A 19,939-nucleotide genomic window follows, 5' to 3' on the forward strand; every position below is an offset into this window, starting at 1 on the left:
CATAGGCTGCGGGTTTGCTCAGGACCTGTCCCTCCACACAGGAATTACTGCAGGACCAAAGCCTCCTGGGCCCGGCACACCACAGGCTTCCCCTCACAGCTTCCCTACCCCCACCCCCGCCCCGCCCCACCCCGCCCATTTACTCCCAACCCACTGAACCACAGAAAAGTCAAAGGCCCTGGCGTAAATATCAAAAGCTGTGTTTAATTACAAGATTCAAACAGAAGCAAGGCAGAAACTGCAAACGGAAACTTCAGGAACTAACATCCCGCTTTGAATCCCTTGACATTTGTCAAACTTCAGAAACAAAAACAGAAAAAGAGAAATTCCACCCGCGTTCGAACATTGACGACATACAAAATGGCTTACAGGAAGGCGTGGTCCTCCGGGGAAGGACGGGGTCCCCTCGGACCCTCCCTCCCCTCCCCTCCGTCCCTTGGCTGCCTCCCCGTCCCGCCTCCAAGGCCAGGGGCTCCCGTGGGGTGGGGCGGGTCAGGTCCAGCTGCGCCACCCCCACCCAACCGCGGGGTCACCTGTTCTTTTTAGGAAACACAGAAACAGGTGGAAGACGTCTTCTGGGTTTTGTTTTGTTTTCATAAACAAACATGGTTTCTTCCTCGGAGGCGTGGCTGAGACATGAGTCTGGCGCTGGTATCGTTTGGAATGGATCATGGTTTGGCCCCCGCCGGTCTGCAGCAGAGCGGCGGGATGGGAGGGACGCGGAGCCGGCGTGGGGTCCAAGGGTCTGGGCCTCGCCTCTCGTCGTGGACGTGGAGGAGTAGGCCGGGGCCCTGGCGGTCACAGCCCCCGGGGCCTGTCCGGGCGGTGGCTCCCTGCCAGCCCGACGTGGGGGCGGCGGCATCTCCGTCCTGAGGTTCAGAGAACCCTGTCTGTGAGGTAGAAGACGTAAGCCAGTTCCAGAGCCCCCCTCCCACATTCCGGAAGCTCTTCGCCCGCCCGCGGTAGCTGGAGGCCCAGGTGCGTGCACTGATGGGGTGCTGAGCGTGCAGGTGACCGCGGCGAAGGTGGGGACCGAGTTCCTCCAAGCGGAAAGGCAAAATGGAGCCACCGGCCTGGCGCCAGCCACCCCCGTGCTCCGGAGGAGCACTCCGAGGGGCTCGCACCCCAAGAGGCAACACTACCAAGATCTCAAAAAGTCGTGGCCATTTATTAAAATATGGAGGAGCTGGAGCACAGGCGCTGGGCGCTCACCGCGGGGCCCCAACCCCACCGAACCGGTGACAGCTCCAGTCCAAGCCCCAGAGGCCCTGCGGACAAGAGCCCCTCCCTCTCTCTCCCGCCCCCGCCCCCGGGGAAGCAGCAGCAGGGTAAGCACCAAACTGGGCGTGTCCGAGGCCACCGGCGGAGGTGCCGCTCTGCCCTCCCCAGGACACCACCGCGCAGGAAGCGGACCGCGCGCGGGGGTGGCCGCTACCGGCCGGGGGCTTCGCGGCTACGCGAGCTCAGAGCAGGGCTGGGGGCCAGGATGCGGCCGGAGGGCTGGAGGAGGACGTGCGCATCGGCCAGACCAGAGCACCAAGTTGGGGGCCGCGCGGGTCCAGTCCGGGGCGCGGCGCCGAGTCTGCGCCCTCCCCTAGGCCGAGGGTCCGGGTCGGGCAGCGAGGCGTTCGGGTTCCTGGGGGGGCGCATCTGCCCCGAGCTTCTCCTCGGGCGCAGACTGTTCTGGAGTCTGCTCCACCGGCGGAGGGGTTGGGACCGCGTCTTCGCCAGGAGTTTGCCGGCCTGGGACGGGGGCAGGGGCGGCGTCGGGGTCCGCATGGGGCTGCTGCGGGCCGTCGGTGGGGGCGGGTGCCCAGGGCGACTGAGGTAGGTCCTTCTGCGAAGGAGAGGCCTCGGGTTGGCGGGGCCGCGGGGTGGAGGGGAGGGCAGGGGAGCCCCCGAGGGTGGGCTCGGATCTGGAGACGGGCTGCGCTAGGAACTGCACCACCGCCACCACCACCGCCACCACCACCGCCACCACCACAGGGACCCTGGGAGGCCGCGACCTGACTGCTCTGGCTTGTTCGACCTCGGGAACTTTCCAGAACCCACCCACCCGCTCTGGGCCAAGCAAGGCCCTAGGGAGAGAACTCTGAGGATGGTGGGCACTGAGCCCCAGAGGCCTTCCCGAGAGCCTGGGGGAGGGTCCAATTGTAGGTGGACTGAAGGGGGGGCTGGGAGGCCCGGGAGACAGGCCCTGGGGATGGAGGAGGTTTCCCAAGGGGGCAGCAATCCATCCCAGAGTTCCAGGACTACAACGGTTGACCAGTCCTGCACAGGGCGCGGCCTCGGTCCCACTCCTCTATGGATTCAGACAAGAACAGGGCCCAGCCTGCGCCTCGCCCACCCCAAAGCAGCGAGAAGCCCAAGTGGAAACCGGCTTCCCAGCGACACCCGCACAGGTACCCCTCCCCACATGCCTCCCCACCTCCGGCGGTGGCAGGAGGGGAGGAAACACAGCACCCGGAGCGGAGTGGGCGCTGCGGGGTTTAGGTGTAACGCTAGGAGGTCTTACTCAACTTTAACTCTAGTTAGGGCTTATTAGGCTATTACTGCTCGCAGACAGTCATAGCAAACTGGTATTCACCGCAAAGCCGCTGCCCGTCCAGAACACGCCCAGCTCCCTGCGCCAGAGCGCCAGGGCACAGCTGGTGATGAGCGTGCAGGGCACGAGGTAGAGGAGGGCGGGCTGGCCACGCTGCATGAGGGCCAGCGCCATGAACGTCACCAGGAGCCCGATGCCGTAGGCTGCAGGGACAGAGACAGGCAGCATGTCACCGCATGGTGACTGTGACACACCAGGAGTCGATCTTCCCCACCTTCCAGGACATGCCCCACCGCCCTGCTGGGGGGGCGGCCATGGAAGGGCCTAGAATCCTTGCGGTGGCTGAGAAGGAGCTGCAGAGGTGTCCCAATATCTCGGTTTTATAAACCTCTAATCAAGAATAATCTGAACCAAAGTAACGTCAGTACAGAACTAGGAAATCTTTCCTGAGTGATCACATGAAAGCCTGAAGGGTCAGATGGCGTCTACACTTGGCGCCGTCATCCAGAATAGACAGTGTTATTTAGGGCTGTGTGAATGCAGCCATGCAGGGATCGCGCGAAGATGGACATACAACAGGCAAATGTGATGAGAGGTTAGCGAGGGTCGGCCTGAGCCCAGCAGAGGATGCGGCGCTGTACTGACCTTGCAACTGCACAAGTGCAGTTACTTCCAGGTCAAGAGTTACAAGAAAGATGGCTCACTGGACCATCTCTTCCAGGCCAAGAGCCCCATCTCCAGCACAGGCCTCCACTCGGGGCCGCTTGCCCTGCCCCTCACACCTCCATGTTACTGAGCAATAGGATTGTCCTGGGAGAGTCCAGATTATCGACTGTGGACTCTCCACGTATCCTGAAGTAATCCATCTGAACAAACTAGGGATCTCAATGACAGGAACTACAGGACAATCTGACACACTGTGGTTCAAAGGGAAGGACCTTGTGGGTGCATGTGGACAGGTTGATCCCAGGGACTTTGACCCTGGGGGCCGGCATGGAGGACAGGTCTCAACCTCAGGAACCCAGGGGAGGGCGGACAGCAGTGGCTCAAAACTACGCCGGCCTGGAAGGCTCCCTGGTGGCTGCGGCAGGGCCTGTGCTCTCTGCACCCCAGCTCATCCTGAAGAGCTGACCCAGTGGGACAAGAGAAGTGGTCTGGACCATCTTAGAAACCACCAGGCTCGACAGAAAATGAGGAAGCATCCTATTGGTGTCAATAAATTTGGAAACGAAACAAACTGAAGACAAAAGGAAAAAAAAAAGATGAAAAAGAAAAGAGAAACAGCAGCCACAGTGTAAAGTGAGGAGGCTGTGATGCAGGGGGAATACCAGGCAATGGGCTTACCGACGGTGCAGGCCACGAAGTAGACCCTGGAGGACTGCACCTGGATGTCGAAGCGGTGGCAGTAGGCCACGAGCAGCCCTGCAGAGACCGGCGTGGGCGGAAGCTGTGGGCAGAGGCCTGGCGGCGCCCCAGCTGGGCAACAGTGTTCCCACGGAGGGACGGGGCACCAAGCGCTCCTCCCCAGCTCAGGAGAGCGCTGGCCTGGTGCCGCCCTGGACTCCTGGCAGCTGACTGAGACCTCAGGCCAGTGCAAACCCCAGCTCGTCGCCCACCTGCTGAAGAGCCACCTGAGGCGGGGGAACCTTGGGGATAGAGCAGCTGGAGAGGAGGGCAGGTCTGTGCAACTGGGACCATGCCTCCATGGAGTCACCTCCCTGCCATCCTGGCCCATCTGGGCAAGCTCCACCTCTGCTCACTGACCCACCAGCCCCTCTGGTCCAGCACCCCCAGGCCACCCAAGCCCAGCCCCAGTACCTGGGACCAGGATGTCCCCGAAGCCCAGGAGGGAGAAGGGGCGGTCACACAAAGCCAGCGGTGAGGCGTTGAGTCTGGGTACCTTCAGCACCATGGGCAGCTGCAGAGAGGGGCAGTGTCTCCAGCACCCGCCAGCCCTGCTCCCTGCACACTCAGCACCTCGCCACAGGATACTCCTACCTTCTCGTGGGTGGCTGAGTCCGAAGGCCCGGTTGCCACCTCCACCATAATGCTGTTCCCGCTCTAAGAGAAGGGGGTGCCATGTCAGGAGGGGCTGAATGCAGCAGCCCGACCAGGGGGCAGGGCATGGGCAGGCTGGGGCAGGGCCGTGGGGTGTGGGCAGGCAAGGGCGGGGCATGGGCTGCGGCAGGGCCCACCTTGGTCAGGAAGGGCGTGATGAACACGAAGAAGACGTCGTAGATGAACAGCACCATCAGCAGCAGTGTACAGGCCTGTGGACGGACGGGCCAGGCGTCCAGAGGGCTGCCCTCCACTCGGGGACCCCCGCCAGCTCTGCCCCACCCCCACCCCCGCACAGGGTGCTGACGCACAGACCCTCCAGGATGCATCAGCAACCCCGGCCAAGGCTCAGACTTTCCCTGTGGGAAGGAACATCTTGCCACCTTGACGAGAACGTCAGAGGATGGGCAGCCGAGGCTCAGGGAGAGCCAAGATCTGGGCTTCTCTTCTTTTTGACACCATTGTTCAGCTTGTGGAACTTCCAGTTCCCCAGCCAGGGATGGAACCCCGGCTATAAACAGTGAGACAACCAAGTCCTAGCTCTGGACCAACAGGGAATCTCCTTCGCTTCTGAGTTTCTGATGGAAAACTCGAGAGACACACGGTTGTGCCTGGCCAGCCCCGTGTTTGGGCAGGTGACACCCATCTTCGTGTTTCCCTGCCTCTAGGTTGCCGCTGCGGGGTCGGGCCTCAGCTGGGGTCCCAGTGCCAGCCTGGGGCTCCAGGCAGAGCCCCATCCTTCTACCTGTGGGTGTCATCTGGTTCTCCTCCTCTGCTCACCTCACCAGCACTGCACCATCACCAGGGAGGATCCCCTTGGCCCAGCAGTCACCAGTGCGGCAGCCACGCTGGGAGGCAACCCTGTGCTAATCCTCAAGCCCAAGGTGGCCAGAGGGACAGAAAAGCAAAAACCATACCACCTCCAAGGGGCCAGGCTCAGAGCAGAAGGCCCTGGGCAAGGCCACGTGGCAGGACAGTAGGCAGACACGAGGAAGCTCCACCCCTCATCCAGAGCTCCCCGAAACCGGGGGGACCCTCACCTTGAATGTGGGGAGGCGGATGGTCTTCAAGGTGTAGAGGCAGAAGGCGATGCCCAGCGCGTCCTGGAGGATCCAAGCCCACCTGGAATGCAGCACAGCCTCACCCTCAGGCAGGGTCTCGAGAGCCTCCACCAGGCGGCCCCACCCCCCCCGGCCACCAGGCCCAAGCCACTGGTGCCCAGCCTCCCACGAAGTGCCATGGCCCTATCCCTCTGCAACAGTGGCCTTCACACCTGGGGCACAGGACGGGGCAGGGGTGAGCGGAGGGGAACTCTACAACTACAGATTCAAACTTTTCAAAATTATCTTTTAAATGATTTAGAAAAACAAAACTCGCACACACACCCCACCTTCCCAGCCAGGTACCACACACACTCCCTTGGGAAATAGAGGCTTGGGGTTCTGAGGACAGTCTGGAGCCCCAGGAGACAGGGCCACTTCCAAATTTGCAAGTTGATGCTCTGATGAAGCTCCAGTACTGGGGAAATCGGCCCCTGATGGAAATCGGCCCCCACCACCTGCTCCATCCTCCCTGACCCTACTCCTCAGAGCTTCATTTGAGCACAGGGTGACAGTCTCTGGGCCAGGGCACTGGTGGGAACAGTGAAGGCTCACTGAGGCCGCGTGGGTGCCCAGACACGGTAGAAACCAGGGCCTGTTCTAATTTCAAGCGGGGAAGTGGGCCTTCTGGCTGGGACTTAATCTTGAGAGCTCATATTCTTTTTGTGTACAGAGAACTCCAAATATTTTCACGTTTTCCTTCTGCCAGTTAAATCTGTTGTGGCTCCAAAAGGCAGCACAGCCAAGAGTGTTTAACGGCCCCAGAGAAGCTCAGAGAAAGTGCCAGATGGTGTCGATGACAGCGGGGGCGGGGACATGGGGACCGGCAGTGGCTGCCTCTGGTGGGAGGCTGCCCAGGGGACACGGGTGTTTGCCGAGGCAGAGCAGTGGGTCTGGTGGCGCCAGGTCACATCCAGGCTGCCGCTGAGCCCATGGCTCCACGCCCGGGCAGCAATGCCAGTGGCATCTTCCGCCCAGATTGCAATTGCAGACCCCAGGGCACCAGACAGGCCAGGAGGCAGCTAGAGCTGGGCAGCCATCCGTTGAGCCTGGTCGGCACCTGGACAGCATGCAGTCACTGCGTCCAGAGCACTGACAGCAGGGCTTTTCATAACTGGGGGCTGGCCCGGATCCAAGGGCCCGGGTCAGACGGCTCAGGGAGGTGAGGGAGGTCAGAGCACCCGAGGACAGCACCCTACTGCCCCCCCTCCCCCCTGGGGTGGCGGCAGTGCACTCACTGGTCCTCATTCCGGAAGATGCCCCACACCACGCTGACGGCCGCACACAGCAGCGCCAGGAGCAGTGTGCGGACCTGAGGGCGCTTGTGGAAATAGGGCAGGCTGTTGTCAGGGACCCTGCAGGCAGGCAGGGGCATCAGGGCTCTGATCCTCACAGCGCTGTCTGCCCAGCACTGCGGGATCGGCTCAACTCCTGTCCCAAAGCCTCCCATGTCATCCCCCTGGTGCCCTACCTGGTGCCCCCCACCCCTACCCGGATCCCAGGGGGCCTGACCCTGAATGGGATGTGGGGGGAGGAAGGCCGGCTCAGAGCCAAATCCCCACTTCCCCAGGAGCCCCCAGCCAGCACTGAGGGAGCACCTGCCATATGCCTGCACCACGCCAGACTGACCGAGGGCTCTGGAGAGGGCCCTCAACTTCACAGAAGCTGTGGCGCCTCAAGACGCAGGATGGGGAGGGGAGAGGCCGAGAGGTGGCAGAGCGGGACCCCCTCCAGTAGAGCCAGTGCAGGCCGCCCCGGGGGGCTCACCTGCACTTGCAGAAAGGCAGCCTCTGCACGAGCGGTGACAAGCAGCTGTAGAGGCCGGTGGAGGAGGCCAGGCAGAAGATGCCGATGATGACATAGACTGGAGGGAGTTGCAGGGCGGGGGGCAGTGAGAGGCTGAGGGGGGTCTCTGCACCTCACTCCCCTGGCAGGGGGCGCACCAAGGGAAGGGAGGGGCGGCCCCCGCCTGAGGCACTCCTTGAAGGCAGGACCACAACCTCCACCCCCAACACATGGCCCTGGGGGCTGAGGCAGGGGACCCACCGAGCTGGTCGTAGAAGAAGTAGAGCAGCACCAGCATGGAGCAGCACATGACCACGAAGACGCAGATCATGACGGGCGTCACGTCCACAGCCTCGTCCTCCTGCTTCTCGGGCCCGTCGTCCCGCTTGTGCTTCATGTATCTCCTGGAAAGACGGGCCGGTCAAGGGGCGCCCTGCGGCCGGCACGGCGCCTGGGGCTGCAGGCACGGGGAGGGGCAGGCCGAGGGACAGCGTACCTGGCCCCTGTCCAGGCCCACCGTGTGTATGAGGGTCCCCCTGACGGAGGACCCGGCCCCCAGGACCTCACGGGAGGGCGCCGGGAGCTGTGGTCCTCACAGGGAGGACTATCGGAGGTGGGGCTCTGGCCCCTGGGCCAGGCTGTGGTGGTGCTCTGGGAGTGTCTCATAGGCTGCCCTGGCTGCTGAGGCACGCTTTCCTGGGGACGCCCCTGCCTGGCCAGGCCAGAACCCCGGGGCCTCTCAGCAGCTCTCCTGGGTGTCATGCTGCAAGAGGCCCCTCTTGCGGTCCCCTGCCCAGTGTCCAGGCTGCCTGGCTGACACCCACCCACACACACTGGGCACTTACTTCCTGACATCCCGGCTCCCGGCCCAATAGCCCCCGAGCGCAACGGTTCCCACAGCCATGAGGAAGATGATGACCATGTTGTAGTCCAGCATGGGCTCCTTGGGGGCATGCAGCGCCGCCCGCACTGCCTGGCCGAAAGTCTGCCTCGGAGAGCACAACAGAGCTAAGGCTGGGGAGACCCCACCTCGCCCCACCCCATGCCCTTGCCCAACACGTCTGACCCCAGAGAAGTGGGCCCTGCTGGGACAAGCTAACCAGGGGGACATGAAGCAGCCAGGAGGTTGAGGAGAGGTCTCTCAGTGGGGAGACGGGGAGCCTAGAGTGGGACCCCGACTGTTCCCACCTCACTCGTGTGCTGATGCTCACCTGCTCTGGACCCGACTCCCCACATCAAAGCCTACCAAGCTTTGGTCAGTCCAGGCCAAGAGGGCATAAGGGGGGCTGGCACTTAGGGTCTCTGGCACGTGGGCAGGATTGGGGTCTCCTCTCCTGAGGTTCACAGCACTGTGGGCCCATCTCCCCAGGCCCTGGCCCAGCTGCAGATGGTGGAGGGCAAGTGGGCAGCCCTACCTGGAAAATGTCCAGCATGTCTCGGTAGCTGAGCAGGGCCACGGGAATGCCGATCTCCTCATACTGAGTCTTGTTGCCTCCCGGGGGGACCTGTGGGGCCAGGGGCAGGAGAGGATGACTGCCCCTGGGTGGGACACTGCAAGCCACCGACAGCCGGCCGGCCCTCAGAGCCGGTGGGAGGGTCCTGCATGTGTGTTGGGGTCCTCAGGGCCAGGAGGGCAAGCCTGTGGGTTCAGCCCCTTCTTCCCAGGGCTGGGCTGGGGGCACCAGTCAGTCTCGGGGAGGAAGAGGCTGGCTCGTGCCCCATGCCACCCACCCCCTCAGAGATCCTCCCCAGGCCTGGTCATACCCCGAGCACAGCTCTGGGATACGACCCCCTCCAGACCACAGTCGGAAAACCAAGCTCCCTGTCTCCTCCCCCCGGCCTCAAACCCTAACCCGGTCCCGCCCCCAGGGTCCCAAGCTGCCCAGGAGGCCTGGGGGCCGCACCAGCGCCTCCTTGCTGACGATGAGCAGCCCTCGGGCCCCGCTGCCCTGGGCCAGCCGCACTTTCTCGTAGAAGGTGCAGTTCCCCCGTGCCACCAGCGGGATCTGGTTGCTGAAGCCTTTGGGGGGGAGGTCGGCAGGAGAGCAGAGCACGGAGCTTGTCCAGTCCCGCACCTGCAGGAGAGACTGAGGGAGGAAGGCCTTCAGAGAGGCAGAGGGGATGGTGGCCAGGGCAGCCAGGTGGCAGGGACCCCATGGGGCACCCAGGCCACCAGTGACTGCCACCCCCACACTGCCTCACTGCAAGGTCTGGGAGCCAGCCCCACACCACGCTCTGCACAAAACACACCCATGCGCACATGCACGCACACAACCCACACCCATACCACACACAGACACATGCATGCACGTGTGCACACAGACGCACAACACACAGACCCCAATCACCAGGCAGACGGGGGCGTCTGGAGCCCGTCACAGACACCACACAGGGCAGGCAGGAGCTCTGGCCTCAGTGATGACAATCGATCCACCTGCTAAACCGGGCATCCGTGTTCTCTGGGAGGAGTCAGGCCGGACCAGGGAGCAGCATGTCTGGGCCGCCCCAACGACAGAGATGGGCAGACCTCTGCGTCACTCGTCTAAGGATTTCTGGCCAGCCACCCCAGCCCAGCATGGTGGGAGTGATGGGAGGTGGCTGATGCCCTGGACAAGGGACATCCCGCAGCAGTGCCCCAATCTTTTACTTACAACCAAGGAAACCGGGGCCCAGAGAGGCTGGGAGCTCCTCTGGGGCCACGTCCCTCCTCCGACTCCCAGCAGAGCCCTTCCTCCATCCTCAGGGGCCCTCCCCAGGATCCATCGTCCAGAGTTCCCCCAGGGACCCGGGGAGTGGAGGGAGAGGTGCCTTGGGTGGTGAGCCCATGGGGAGGGCCCCAGCGGAAGGCTGCCTGCTAGACTTACCGCCTTGCTGAGGTCGTGCGGCAGGTGGGCCCACTGCGGGTTGTAGAGGACGCAGTAGTCTCTGCCTCTGGGGCCGCCAGTCTCAGACACCACGTGCACCATGCCGTACTCACAGGCCACCTGGGCGGGGGTGGAGTCAGAGCAGGCAGGGGCTGGCCCGCCACCCCGCCCAGCTCTGGATGGTCCCGCCCTCTGCCAGCACAGCTGGGGCCCTCAGCTCAGGCGGACACAAGGCAGGGCAGGGCCAAGCCTCCGCAAGGAGATCTGGGTGCCAACTGTGGCCATGCCAGGGCCCCTCCATGTGGCTCCAATGGCTGAAAGGGAGAAGTAGAGCCACGCCACACACACAGAGGGCCTGGGCCCACCCCAGCCCCTTGGCTTCTTGGAGCCAGAGGGGCCCAACGGGACCCCAGCTCTGCACACACCAGTTCCAGGGTCCATCTCTCTGTACCACCCAGAGGCGAGACACAGACTGTACCCCTCAGTATCCCCCTAGAATCTTCCCCAGAGACAACAGGCAGGAGCCCCTTTGTGCTCGTGACAGACCCACACCCACCCCAGAATGTGTTGTAGTTGTGGGGTGGGGGGGGCTCTGACTCAGCAAGGGGTCCCCAGGGGCTGTGGCCCTGACAGCATGCCTGGGACACAGACTGGCTCTCAGAAGGCTGGGTCCTCTGTGAACAGAGGCCAAGGTCAGTTGGTGGTGGTGCAGAGAGGGGCTGGGGTCCCCAGCTGGCCCTGCGTCTTGGTGTATCACCTGGAGCTGCTGGGTCCAGTGTTTGGCAAAGCTGTGTTTACAGGGCTGGGGCACCAGAGAAGCCAGGTATGCAGGCACTGCCACCAGCGCTTGAGGGAGGGAAGGTTGGTGTCGTCCTGCACCTGCCCCTGCCCAGCCAACCCTGTTCCCTCTACCTGAGGCAGGAGTAGGAGCCCCGGCTTCCTGGTTCTCCCCACCACCATGTCCCACTCAGAGCCCCTGCCACGCCCCCACCTTTGGCCATTGCAGGGAATCCGTGGTCCCTCAACCCTCAGGCTGAATCCGGCCCACCTTCTGTATTTGTCAATAACGTTTTACTGGAACATGGCTGCCTGGTTCCTGAATGCAGAGCCTATGCTGCTTTCTGCAGAGCCAGGGAGTTGTAGCAGAGACCATGTCGCCCAAAAACTCTAAGAAAACATCTGCAGACCCCTGGTCTATGAGCCCAGAGTTGCTGGTATAACACGGGAATGGCTAGAAGCATTTCTTTTTAATTTAAAAAGGTCACTTAGAAGCACGAGAGCACACGTCCCAGCCCACCCCCCCGCCCCACCACTATGTGCACAGCTGGCTTTCCCTTAGGATATCAGCCGGGGCTTGTGGCAAAGCCCAGAGAGCACAGTCTTGTTGTGGATACGGTCTCCTCCCAGGGGAGGTACAGGACTGGGAGCAGGTATTCCAAAGGGCCCAGAGCTCTCAGTGCCCCTCCTTCCCCCCATTCCAGCACTGCCCATTCCAGTTTGGAGAATGAGAAAAGCCACTAAGGACAGGCCACCTCCCAATGCATTACAACCACAAAGCAGGTTCAGGAACTTCAAGGGAAATTATGCTTCAAGATGACACTGACAGCATCCATGCCAGGGTGCTTAGTGAGAAGCTAAGGGGTCCAGATGGGGATTCGTCTATGTAACACTTGGTGAGTTCTAGGAGACAGTGGGGTAATCAGGACCCGGAAAGTTTAGAAAAAGATGTTTAGGTGGAGGAATGTGGGGGAGGGGAGCAGGACAGGAAGGGAGCAGTGGAGGGGTGAAGGGGCAGATGCAGGGCAGGGTGAGGAGCGGAAGGGTGGGGACAGGTTGGGGGATGGTGGAGGGGTACATGGTCAGGTGAGGGGCAGAGAAGGCACCCACGCGTTCAGATCAGCTGAGTAACAGGCCCCATGCTGGCCATTATATACACAACTTGTACCAATGGTGTAAGGGTGTCCAATCCCTCGTCCAGAGTCACAGAATGATCGGGAGTGAGCTCACGGTGGTGAGCAGACATCCTCTGGCCCCATGGAGAGCTGGCCATACCCTTGGGCGCCATGAAGAACCATGCCCAGGGGTCTGTCCTAGGAAGAGCTGGCCCAGGAGCTGCCCTCCTCACTCACTCCCACACTCTCCTTGGTTGCCCACACTCAGGGTAAAGTTCAAAACCCTCAACCAGCTGGGAATAAAGTCCAAACACCCCAGCACCCTGCTCTGACCAGTGCCGTCCGCTCCCCTGGAGCCCAGCCCAAGGAGGCCGCATGCCCCGCCTGCCCTTTACCCCATGCTGAGCCGCTCCACCGCTGCTCCCCCCACAGCCCCGCCCGCCAGGGCGCCTGACAGGCCTCCGCCTCCCTCGGGTATAACCACTGGAGCGTCCTACGGGCCACTATAGTGGGCCCTCACCAGCTCCAGATAAATCCTCGGCTCTCAGGAGGTGAGGGGGAGAATGAGACTGACATGCACACACTATTATGTATAAAATAGACAACTACCAAGGACCTACTGCATGGGCTTCCCAGGCGGCTCAGTGGTAAGGAACCCACCTGCCAATACAGAAGCCTCAAGTTCCAACCCTGGGTCGGGAAGATCCCCTGGGGAAGGAAATGGCAACCCACTCCAGTATTCTTGCCGGAGAAATCCCATGGACAGGGAGCCTGGTAGGCTGCACTCCACGGGATCATAAGAGTTGGACACGACTTAATGACTGAACAACGACAAGGACCTACTGTATAGCACAGGGAACTCTACTCAATACTGAGTAATGGCCTGTATAGAAAGTAATCTAAAAAGGGGTAGAGAGAGATATATATAACCGATTCACTGTGCTGTACACCTGAAACTAACACAATATGGCAAATCAACCATACTCCAATAAAAATTAAATAAATATCTGCTATTAAAAAAATAAAAACCACCAGATTTCACACCTCCAGCCCTGCCCTCGTCACCTGCAACTTTCTCCCTGGAACACCTTCTTGACCCAGCAAACTCCTACTCATCCTTCAGAACACCCATCTGGTACCCTTGCTTCTTGCTTCTGAAAATCATTCCCAGGCGAACCGCGCCGTTCCTTCTGTGGTGTTCTTGTGACCCCTTCGCCCACCTATCGCTTTGCCATTTTTTTTCCTTTTTCTAAATATTTAGAGAGCTCAAAATCCCTGCTTCCAATGGGTCAGACTGCTGAGGAAGACGAGCGAAGAGGGCTGGGGGAAATACAGGGAGCTGGCAAAGCACCTGGGGAGGAGGTGGGTTAGAAAGCTGCTGGAATGTGGCACCCCTAAGCTGAGACCAGATACACAACATTGGGGGGAGTTAGGTTTCAGGGAAACAGAGCCCAGTGAGCAAAGTGCCTTTAATATGTTAGAGCTGGAAGCAAAGGATAGTTTCCTGTCAGCCGGATCACAGAGTCCTCCTGAATGTGTCAGTGGCACCAGAAAGCTCTCATTTGGACACAAGATCTGACACACTTTGAAAGAGATCCCTCCTGCAGGGCTGAAACTGAACTGGGAGTTTGGGGGACAAAAGCGGCCTTGGAGAGAAGCCAACAGCCTGAAGCAGAGGTTGGGGGACTGGCACAGAAAGGGCAACGTTAATGGCCCAGTTTGTAGGGCTGTTGCGGGGTGGGGGGGGGGCACCATTTCCGGAGTTGTGGAATTTGGGAGAGAGGGAGGGTTTGGAAAATAAAAAATGCACTCAAGGTAACGTACATCAGCCATCTCCAGGTCTGTCCCCCAGTGGCGACCCTTGAGGTTAAGTGACAAACAAGTAGCATGCCCCACGTCTGGGATCCCCTACATCATCTCGCTGACTGGGCACTGTACACTTATCCTCCTTTTGCAGACGACCAACTCAAAGCGGGAACTCCCCTGCCAAGGTCACGGCAGAAAAAGATGGGGCGGCGATTCGACCCCATTCCAGGGCTGGGCTCCTGGACGCTTCTGGACGCCGCCAGTCACTGGGTGCCACGCTGGGCAGTTGACTACAACCACGGGGAATGGGGGTAGTATCGCTTTCAAGGGGATGCCAGGGTCAGAGAGGGGTAGCCCCCGGCTAAGGCCACGGAGTCAGAGTGGGGAGTCCCAGAGGCGGTTGGAGACCCCGAGACAGACCAGCAGGGGCCGGGGCGGAAGCGGGGTAGTGGGACCTAAAACTTTAGGTCCGGGCGGAACCCAGTGACACCACGGCTGGGAACGGCGTCCAGACAGGGAAGGGAGACCGGCCGGGGATCAGACCCGCAAGGTCACGGCCGGGCCCCAGGCCCACGAGTTGCCGGCACCGGGGGCGCGGATCCCCTAAGCTGGCCCCAGGCCGGTCAGGGCGGGGTTCTGCGCGGGGCCGGGGAGGGGTGAGAAGCCGGGGCACCGCGGCCGGCGAGGCCAACGGGGTCGGCGCCGCCCTCACCTGGGCCGCAAGGAGAAGGAAGGCCGCTGCGAGCCGCGCCAGCGCCGCCGCCGCTGCCGCCGCCGCCGCCATGTCGCCCGGTCCCCGCCACAGGCGTCGGCAGATGTTTCCCAGCAACGCCCCGGCGCAGAGCGCCGCGCAGGCGCCCTGTGTCTTTCGCGCATGCGCGCAGGGGTAGGTACAAAGGGCGCAGTGGCGGCGCCTGCGCATAGCGACGCGGCGCGACAAGATGGCGGTGAGCGTGCGGCGCTGCTGCTGGGGTTGGCGGGTTTCGCCGGGCTGGCGGGGTTCGCGGGGCTGGTGGGGTTGACTGGGGAGAGTCCAGCCGTGCTCCCCGCTTCACAGCGTTCTGCCTCCCCTGCAGGACAAAGAGAAGAAAAAGAAAGAGAGCATCTTGGATCTATCCAAGTACATCGACAAGACCATCCGAGTGAAGTTCCAGGGAGGCAGAGAAGGTGAGGCCCCGCTGCCCTCCCCCTCCACGGTCCACGAGGAGTAACGGGAGGCGGTACCGGTAACGGATGCCTGGGCCGCGCTTTAGGCGCTTGGCTCGGACAACTCGTCCGGCCTGCTGCCGGCGCCGGCGTATAGGAACGGTTACACCCCTTTTGCAGGTGGGGAAACTGAGGCACGCAAAGGGGCCCAAACCTCGCCCGCAGCCACAGGGGCTAGGGTTCAGGTCTCTGCTTTCTTTGGGTCTTGTCTCAGCCAGGCGGCTGCCCCAGCCCCTCATGGGCCCCCTCAGCACCAGGGTTTCTCAGTTTCAGCACTGCTGACATTAAGGCCGTATTATTCTCTGTAGGGGGCCGTCCTGGGCGCTGTAGGGTGTGGAGCAGCATCTCTGGTCCCATCCACTCGATTCCAGGAGCCTTCTAGTCCTGATGACCACAGGCATCCCAGACCTGGCCTGGTGTTCCCTGGCAGGGGCAGAATTGCCCCAGTTGAGAACCCAGGCCCTATACTCAATTTACACGAAGCCACCTGAGGCACCTGTTGAAAGCAAACCTCATCTCCTTGTTCACCACTGTTCCAGGGTAAAGAATGAGTCTTTTGCTTTTGAGTGAGGCAGGCAGCTCTCAGCTGCTTTGGGAAGCTCTGCTTGACTCTGCATCCCAAGTCAGGGTCCTTTGGTATAAGCTCCTGGTAACAGCTGTCAGGGCTTGGCAGGTTTTTTTCAGTTACTATGAGGCTTTAACTGCATCTCCCTCTGCGATCTGGTGAGGAGACTGGCAGGAAAGATGATGCAAGGTTATGTGGAGAGAGTGGTCCAGGGCAGAGCCCCAGCTCACTGGCTGTGGGACTTTGGGCAAGTCGCTACAATCTCTGAGTCTGTCTCATCTGTCAGAGGCTGTTAACTCCACTTACCTCAGCAGTGGTGGTGAAATTAAAGGGTAATGTCGTTAGGCAAGTTCCTGACACTTAGTGAGCACCCAGTGCTTCACTTATTCAGCTATCTCTGATCTTCAGTTTCTTTTTTCGTAAGATGGTGATTCAGACGACTCCTCTGAGATGTGGACACCTGGGTAGCATCAGAGTGGCTAAAAACACAGTGCCTGCCCGTCTAGGTACCCAGCCCAGTGAGGCTCTGAATCTGAACAAACACTGGCACCATGCCGGTTCTGGGATGTACAAGGAGATGGGGCTCCTGCTTCTCAAGGCGCTTGTGTTTGTTTTTTTTTAAATTAATTTAGCTGCATAAGGTCTCAGATGCCAGGCCAGGTCTCTCTAATTATGCCATATGGACTTAGTTGCTCCATGGAATGTAAGACCAAGGATGGAACCCACATTTGCTGCACTGCAGAATGAATTCTTAACCACTTGGACCACCAGGGAAGTCCCTTCTGTTCATTTTCTGTGCTTCAACAACCCATTTTTATCTCACAGCACCTGTGGTTCCAGACTCCGGGTGCCTCAGGCTCAGGTCTCTGACGAGGTTGCAGTAAGGGAGTGTCTCTGGGAGCCTGTATCTCAGGCCCGGGGTCCCCGTTTTCTGGCAAGTGTTGGCCAGGGACCCTCTGGGCTCCTAGAGGCTGCCTCCACCACAGACACTGTCCACAGCATGGCAGTTGACTCCTTCAAGGCTAGCAGAAAAATCTCATTTTTTCAAATTCTCTTTTCAGAAAGGGCCCATCCTTTTAATGGCTCACCTGTAGGTCAGGCCCACCCAGCATAGCCTCCCTTTAGATTCACTAAGAGTGGACTGACTCATGGACCTTGATCACATCCACAAAGCCCTCTGTTACAGCCTGACCACAGACTGACGTCTGATCGAGGGTCCCATCCCACGTCAGAGGGAGGGGTGGGGGAATGCTGGATTCATCTGAAAATCCCACCCACCTGCTGCGGCACCTCCCCCAGTAAGAAGGGAGGACCCACAGGTGTGGGCTCCCTACCCAACCCGGGGCCAAGTGCCCAGATGGATTCTGGGATTTGTCACTGTCCATCACCCGACTTGGTGAGCACCGTCACAGGGTTGAGAAGGGCTGTCAACAGCAGAGGAAGCAGAGCCAGGGCCTCGCACTCAGGCGGGCCTGGCAGACTTGTTCTGCAGAAGACCAGACAGGGAACATTTTCAGCTGTGCTGGCCAAACGGTCTCTGTCGCAGCTCCTCAACTCCACCATTGCAGCAGCTGAGCTGCCACAGCAACATTTAACAAATGAGCGCGGCCAGGCTCCAGTTAAACTGTTTACAAAACAGGCGCAGGCAGATTTGCCGACTGTTGCAGTGGCAGTGGTGTGGGGTCAGCTGCCACTGCTCGTCTCCTGGGAGCCCTTCCCTTGCTCCCCCTTTGGTCCTGCATCTGTTCTGTCCCTGAAGAGGCTGCTGCCACGCCTGCGTCTGGCTGGGGGGTGGCCCCTCACCAGTGAGGGCACCCCAATTTCATGTGCTGACACCCTCGTGCAGCTCGCACTTTACCCAGAATGACCATTGATCTTATGCTTGTCCATCTCTCTTCTCTGCTTGGTGATTCCGACAAGCCAGTGGAATCCTGAAAGGGTTCGACCCGCTGCTCAACCTCGTGCTGGACGGCACCATCGAGTACATGCGAGGTGAGTGCAGCTGCAGGGCTCGGAAGCATCCTTGCCAGGCCTTCCTTATTGTTCCTAGGCCGCCACCCACATGCTGAGCCACCGTGAAGGTGGCGCCTGGTGGGTCAGACTGCTGACAGGTGTGTTTGCTCTGCCACTGTCCTGGTGGGGCTCAGTACACTGTCACCTCAGGACTTCAAGGGTAGAGTGTTCTCCAGATTCACTCGTCACCGACCCTGAGCACTTGCTGGAGTTGAAGTCTGCCTGGTGGGGCTAGAAAGGTGCTGCACCTGCCACAATAAAGCTGGCTTCCAGGGGCCTCATCCTGCCCCCTCTCTCCTGCTGTCTCTATCTGTCTACTCCCTGCTGCTGACAAAGGGTCCCCTCCCCTTCCTTTCCCGTCCCCGTCTCCACAAGTCCCCAGACCCACCAGCTCAGCCTGAGTGCGGCACGACGGAGCCCCCAGGTTCAGGAGAGAAGGGGGTCTCACTCTTCCAGGGACTGTCGATGTTGAAGTACACATTACTCTGGTGCAGAGTAAATGCGGCCACACACAAGTGTCAGAGGCCACCAGGCAGAGGCCCTCTTTGTGGGAGGAGCAACCCTGTAGGGCCTTTTGTCCGCCCTTGTTTTCTCTCTTCCTTCGGGGTTTACCCAGAGTCCTGCTGCTGGGGTCCTGGCCCAGCCTCCTCAGGCAGATGACATTCTGAAAAAGGACAGCCTCACCCTGTGGGGCTGCTGGGAGAACCACATGAGCTGGTGTGTGCCATGCACTTACATGGGGTCCTGGCTTGCTGGTCCAGCGACTTTTTGCCCTCTCCTCACCCAAGAACAGCCCCAGGCCCAGAGCCAGCCAGACCCATCCCGGCAGTTCTAGGAGGGAATGGGCAGGCTCGGACAACTGTTGTCCTGCAGGGCCTGGGAGTGGGGAGTGGCACCCCAACTCAGCCTCTCCCGTCACGCAGTAATCTCTGAGAGTAAGCTCGCCTCCATGCGCTGTCACTTCCCTCCACTGGGAACAGCCCGCTGGTGTGGGGGTGAATGGTGACCCTCTAGGAACTCCCAGATCCTGCAGATGGGTTTTTCTTCTCCCCACCACCCCTCTGAGCACTCGGTCCATCTCCCCAGGGCTGTGTTCTCATTGTGGAAGGAGGGCAGGCTGCACAGGGCTGTTTCCAGAGCTTTTCCTGAGCCTCTCTGTCCATCTCCAGAGAAGCTGCCAATGGGCTGGGGGAAGCGGAGGTGGGGGGTGGGAGCTTAGCCTGCCTTCCCTCCCCCCAGCCCCCACACCCCACTTCTTCCCACCCAGGCACATCTCTGGGCACCTTCCCACACTACCTCACTGCCGCCCCTCTTCTCCCACAGACCCCGACGATCAGTACAAGCTCACAGAGGACACGCGGCAGCTGGGCCTGGTGGTGTGCAGGGGCACTTCGGTGGTGCTCATCTGCCCGCAGGATGGCATGGAGGCCATCCCCAACCCCTTCATCCAGCAGCAGGATGCCTAGCAGCCAGGCCACTGCTCCCCTGACTTGGCCACCCGTCCGAATGGAACTCTTTTTTGTATAACTTACATTTTTGTTTTCTTAATAAAATTGCAAACCTCAAGTGTCCAGGAGCCCTGGAATCTTCCTTTCAGCTTTGATGTTCTGGCAAAACCCGGACCTGGGGATTTGGTTCATCTGGCAGAGCTTGAGCGCTGGCCGGGGACTTGGTGGTGACTAAGCATGCGTAGTGCAGGCGGGGGAATGGGTCATGCCTCTGCAGAGACCCCCCAGGGATCACCGCCTCTGTGCACACCCCAGCCAGCCTTCTCAGCAGCAGGTTGTCCTTTCAGTGCCTCTATGCTCTGGCCCGAGGGGTCCTGCAGAGCCGGGTCCACTCTGTTACGTCCCCACAAAGCATAGCCATGACCCCACAAAGAACAGACTAGATGGAGCCTTGCTGTCCACCTGGCCCACGACCCCAGAGGTGATCTAAACCTCTTCCCCGCTCATCTCAGAGGACAAGCCCACCCCTGCCCCTCAGCCGGCGACCCCAGGCCATCATCATGAACGTCCCCAGTCCCTGTCCTCAGGAGCAGGGCTTTCTCCTGGCCTCGTTCCATAAACCCAGTGTCCTTGTTAGGACCCTGCCCCCATGGGGCC

The 19,939-nt window shown here is 60.7% G+C and overlaps 2 protein-coding genes across 2 annotated transcripts; one reads left to right on the top strand and one right to left on the bottom strand.

Moving 5' to 3' along the window:
• Positions 1-207: 207 nt before the first annotated feature.
• Positions 208-14,972, bottom strand: SPPL2B (signal peptide peptidase like 2B). The gene is made up of 15 exons (XM_052643030.1): positions 14,763-14,972; positions 10,353-10,472; positions 9,393-9,575; positions 8,904-8,993; positions 8,334-8,473; positions 7,750-7,892; positions 7,471-7,567; positions 6,942-7,058; positions 5,644-5,725; positions 4,741-4,815; positions 4,544-4,606; positions 4,364-4,463; positions 3,890-3,967; positions 2,588-2,748; positions 208-1,837 (listed from the first exon to the last, which is right to left on the bottom strand). Exons 1-15 carry the CDS (start codon positions 14,970-14,972, stop codon positions 1,595-1,597), a joined length of 1,902 nt encoding a protein of 633 aa, XP_052498990.1. The 3' UTR covers positions 208-1,594.
• Positions 14,973-14,985: 13 nt separating this feature from the next.
• On the top strand, positions 14,986-19,397 carry LSM7 (LSM7 homolog, U6 small nuclear RNA and mRNA degradation associated). The gene is made up of 4 exons (XM_052643031.1): positions 14,986-14,997; positions 15,127-15,217; positions 17,742-17,813; positions 19,158-19,397. Exons 1-4 carry the CDS (start codon positions 14,992-14,994, stop codon positions 19,298-19,300), a joined length of 312 nt encoding a protein of 103 aa, XP_052498991.1. The 5' UTR covers positions 14,986-14,991; the 3' UTR covers positions 19,301-19,397.
• Positions 19,398-19,939: the final 542 nt, after the last annotated feature.

The sequence above is a fragment of the Budorcas taxicolor genome, chromosome 7, assembly GCF_023091745.1.
Source record: "Budorcas taxicolor isolate Tak-1 chromosome 7, Takin1.1, whole genome shotgun sequence".
NCBI lineage: Eukaryota > Metazoa > Chordata > Mammalia > Artiodactyla > Bovidae > Budorcas > Budorcas taxicolor.

What these genes read in the sequence shown, in the direction of transcription:
- SPPL2B (XM_052643030.1), bottom strand. Translation starts at nt 14,972, where the DNA reads ATGCGCAGGCGCCGCCACTGCGCCCTTTGTACCTACCCCTGCGCGCAT. An exon ending in ACATGCTGGACATTTTCCAG is followed by an intron (nt 8,474 to 8,903) that starts GTAGGGCTGCCC and finishes TCTCCGAGGCAG; the next exon opens with ACTTTCGGCCAGGCAGTGCG. An exon ending in GGACGGGCAGCGGCTTTGCG is followed by an intron (nt 1,838 to 2,587) that starts GTGAATACCAGT and finishes TCTCCTTCGCAG; the next exon opens with AAGGACCTACCTCAGTCGCC.
- LSM7 (XM_052643031.1), top strand. An exon ending in GTTCCAGGGAGGCAGAGAAG is followed by an intron (nt 15,218 to 17,741) that starts GTGAGGCCCCGC and finishes GATTCCGACAAG; the next exon opens with CCAGTGGAATCCTGAAAGGG. An exon ending in CACCATCGAGTACATGCGAG is followed by an intron (nt 17,814 to 19,157) that starts GTGAGTGCAGCT and finishes CTTCTCCCACAG; the next exon opens with ACCCCGACGATCAGTACAAG.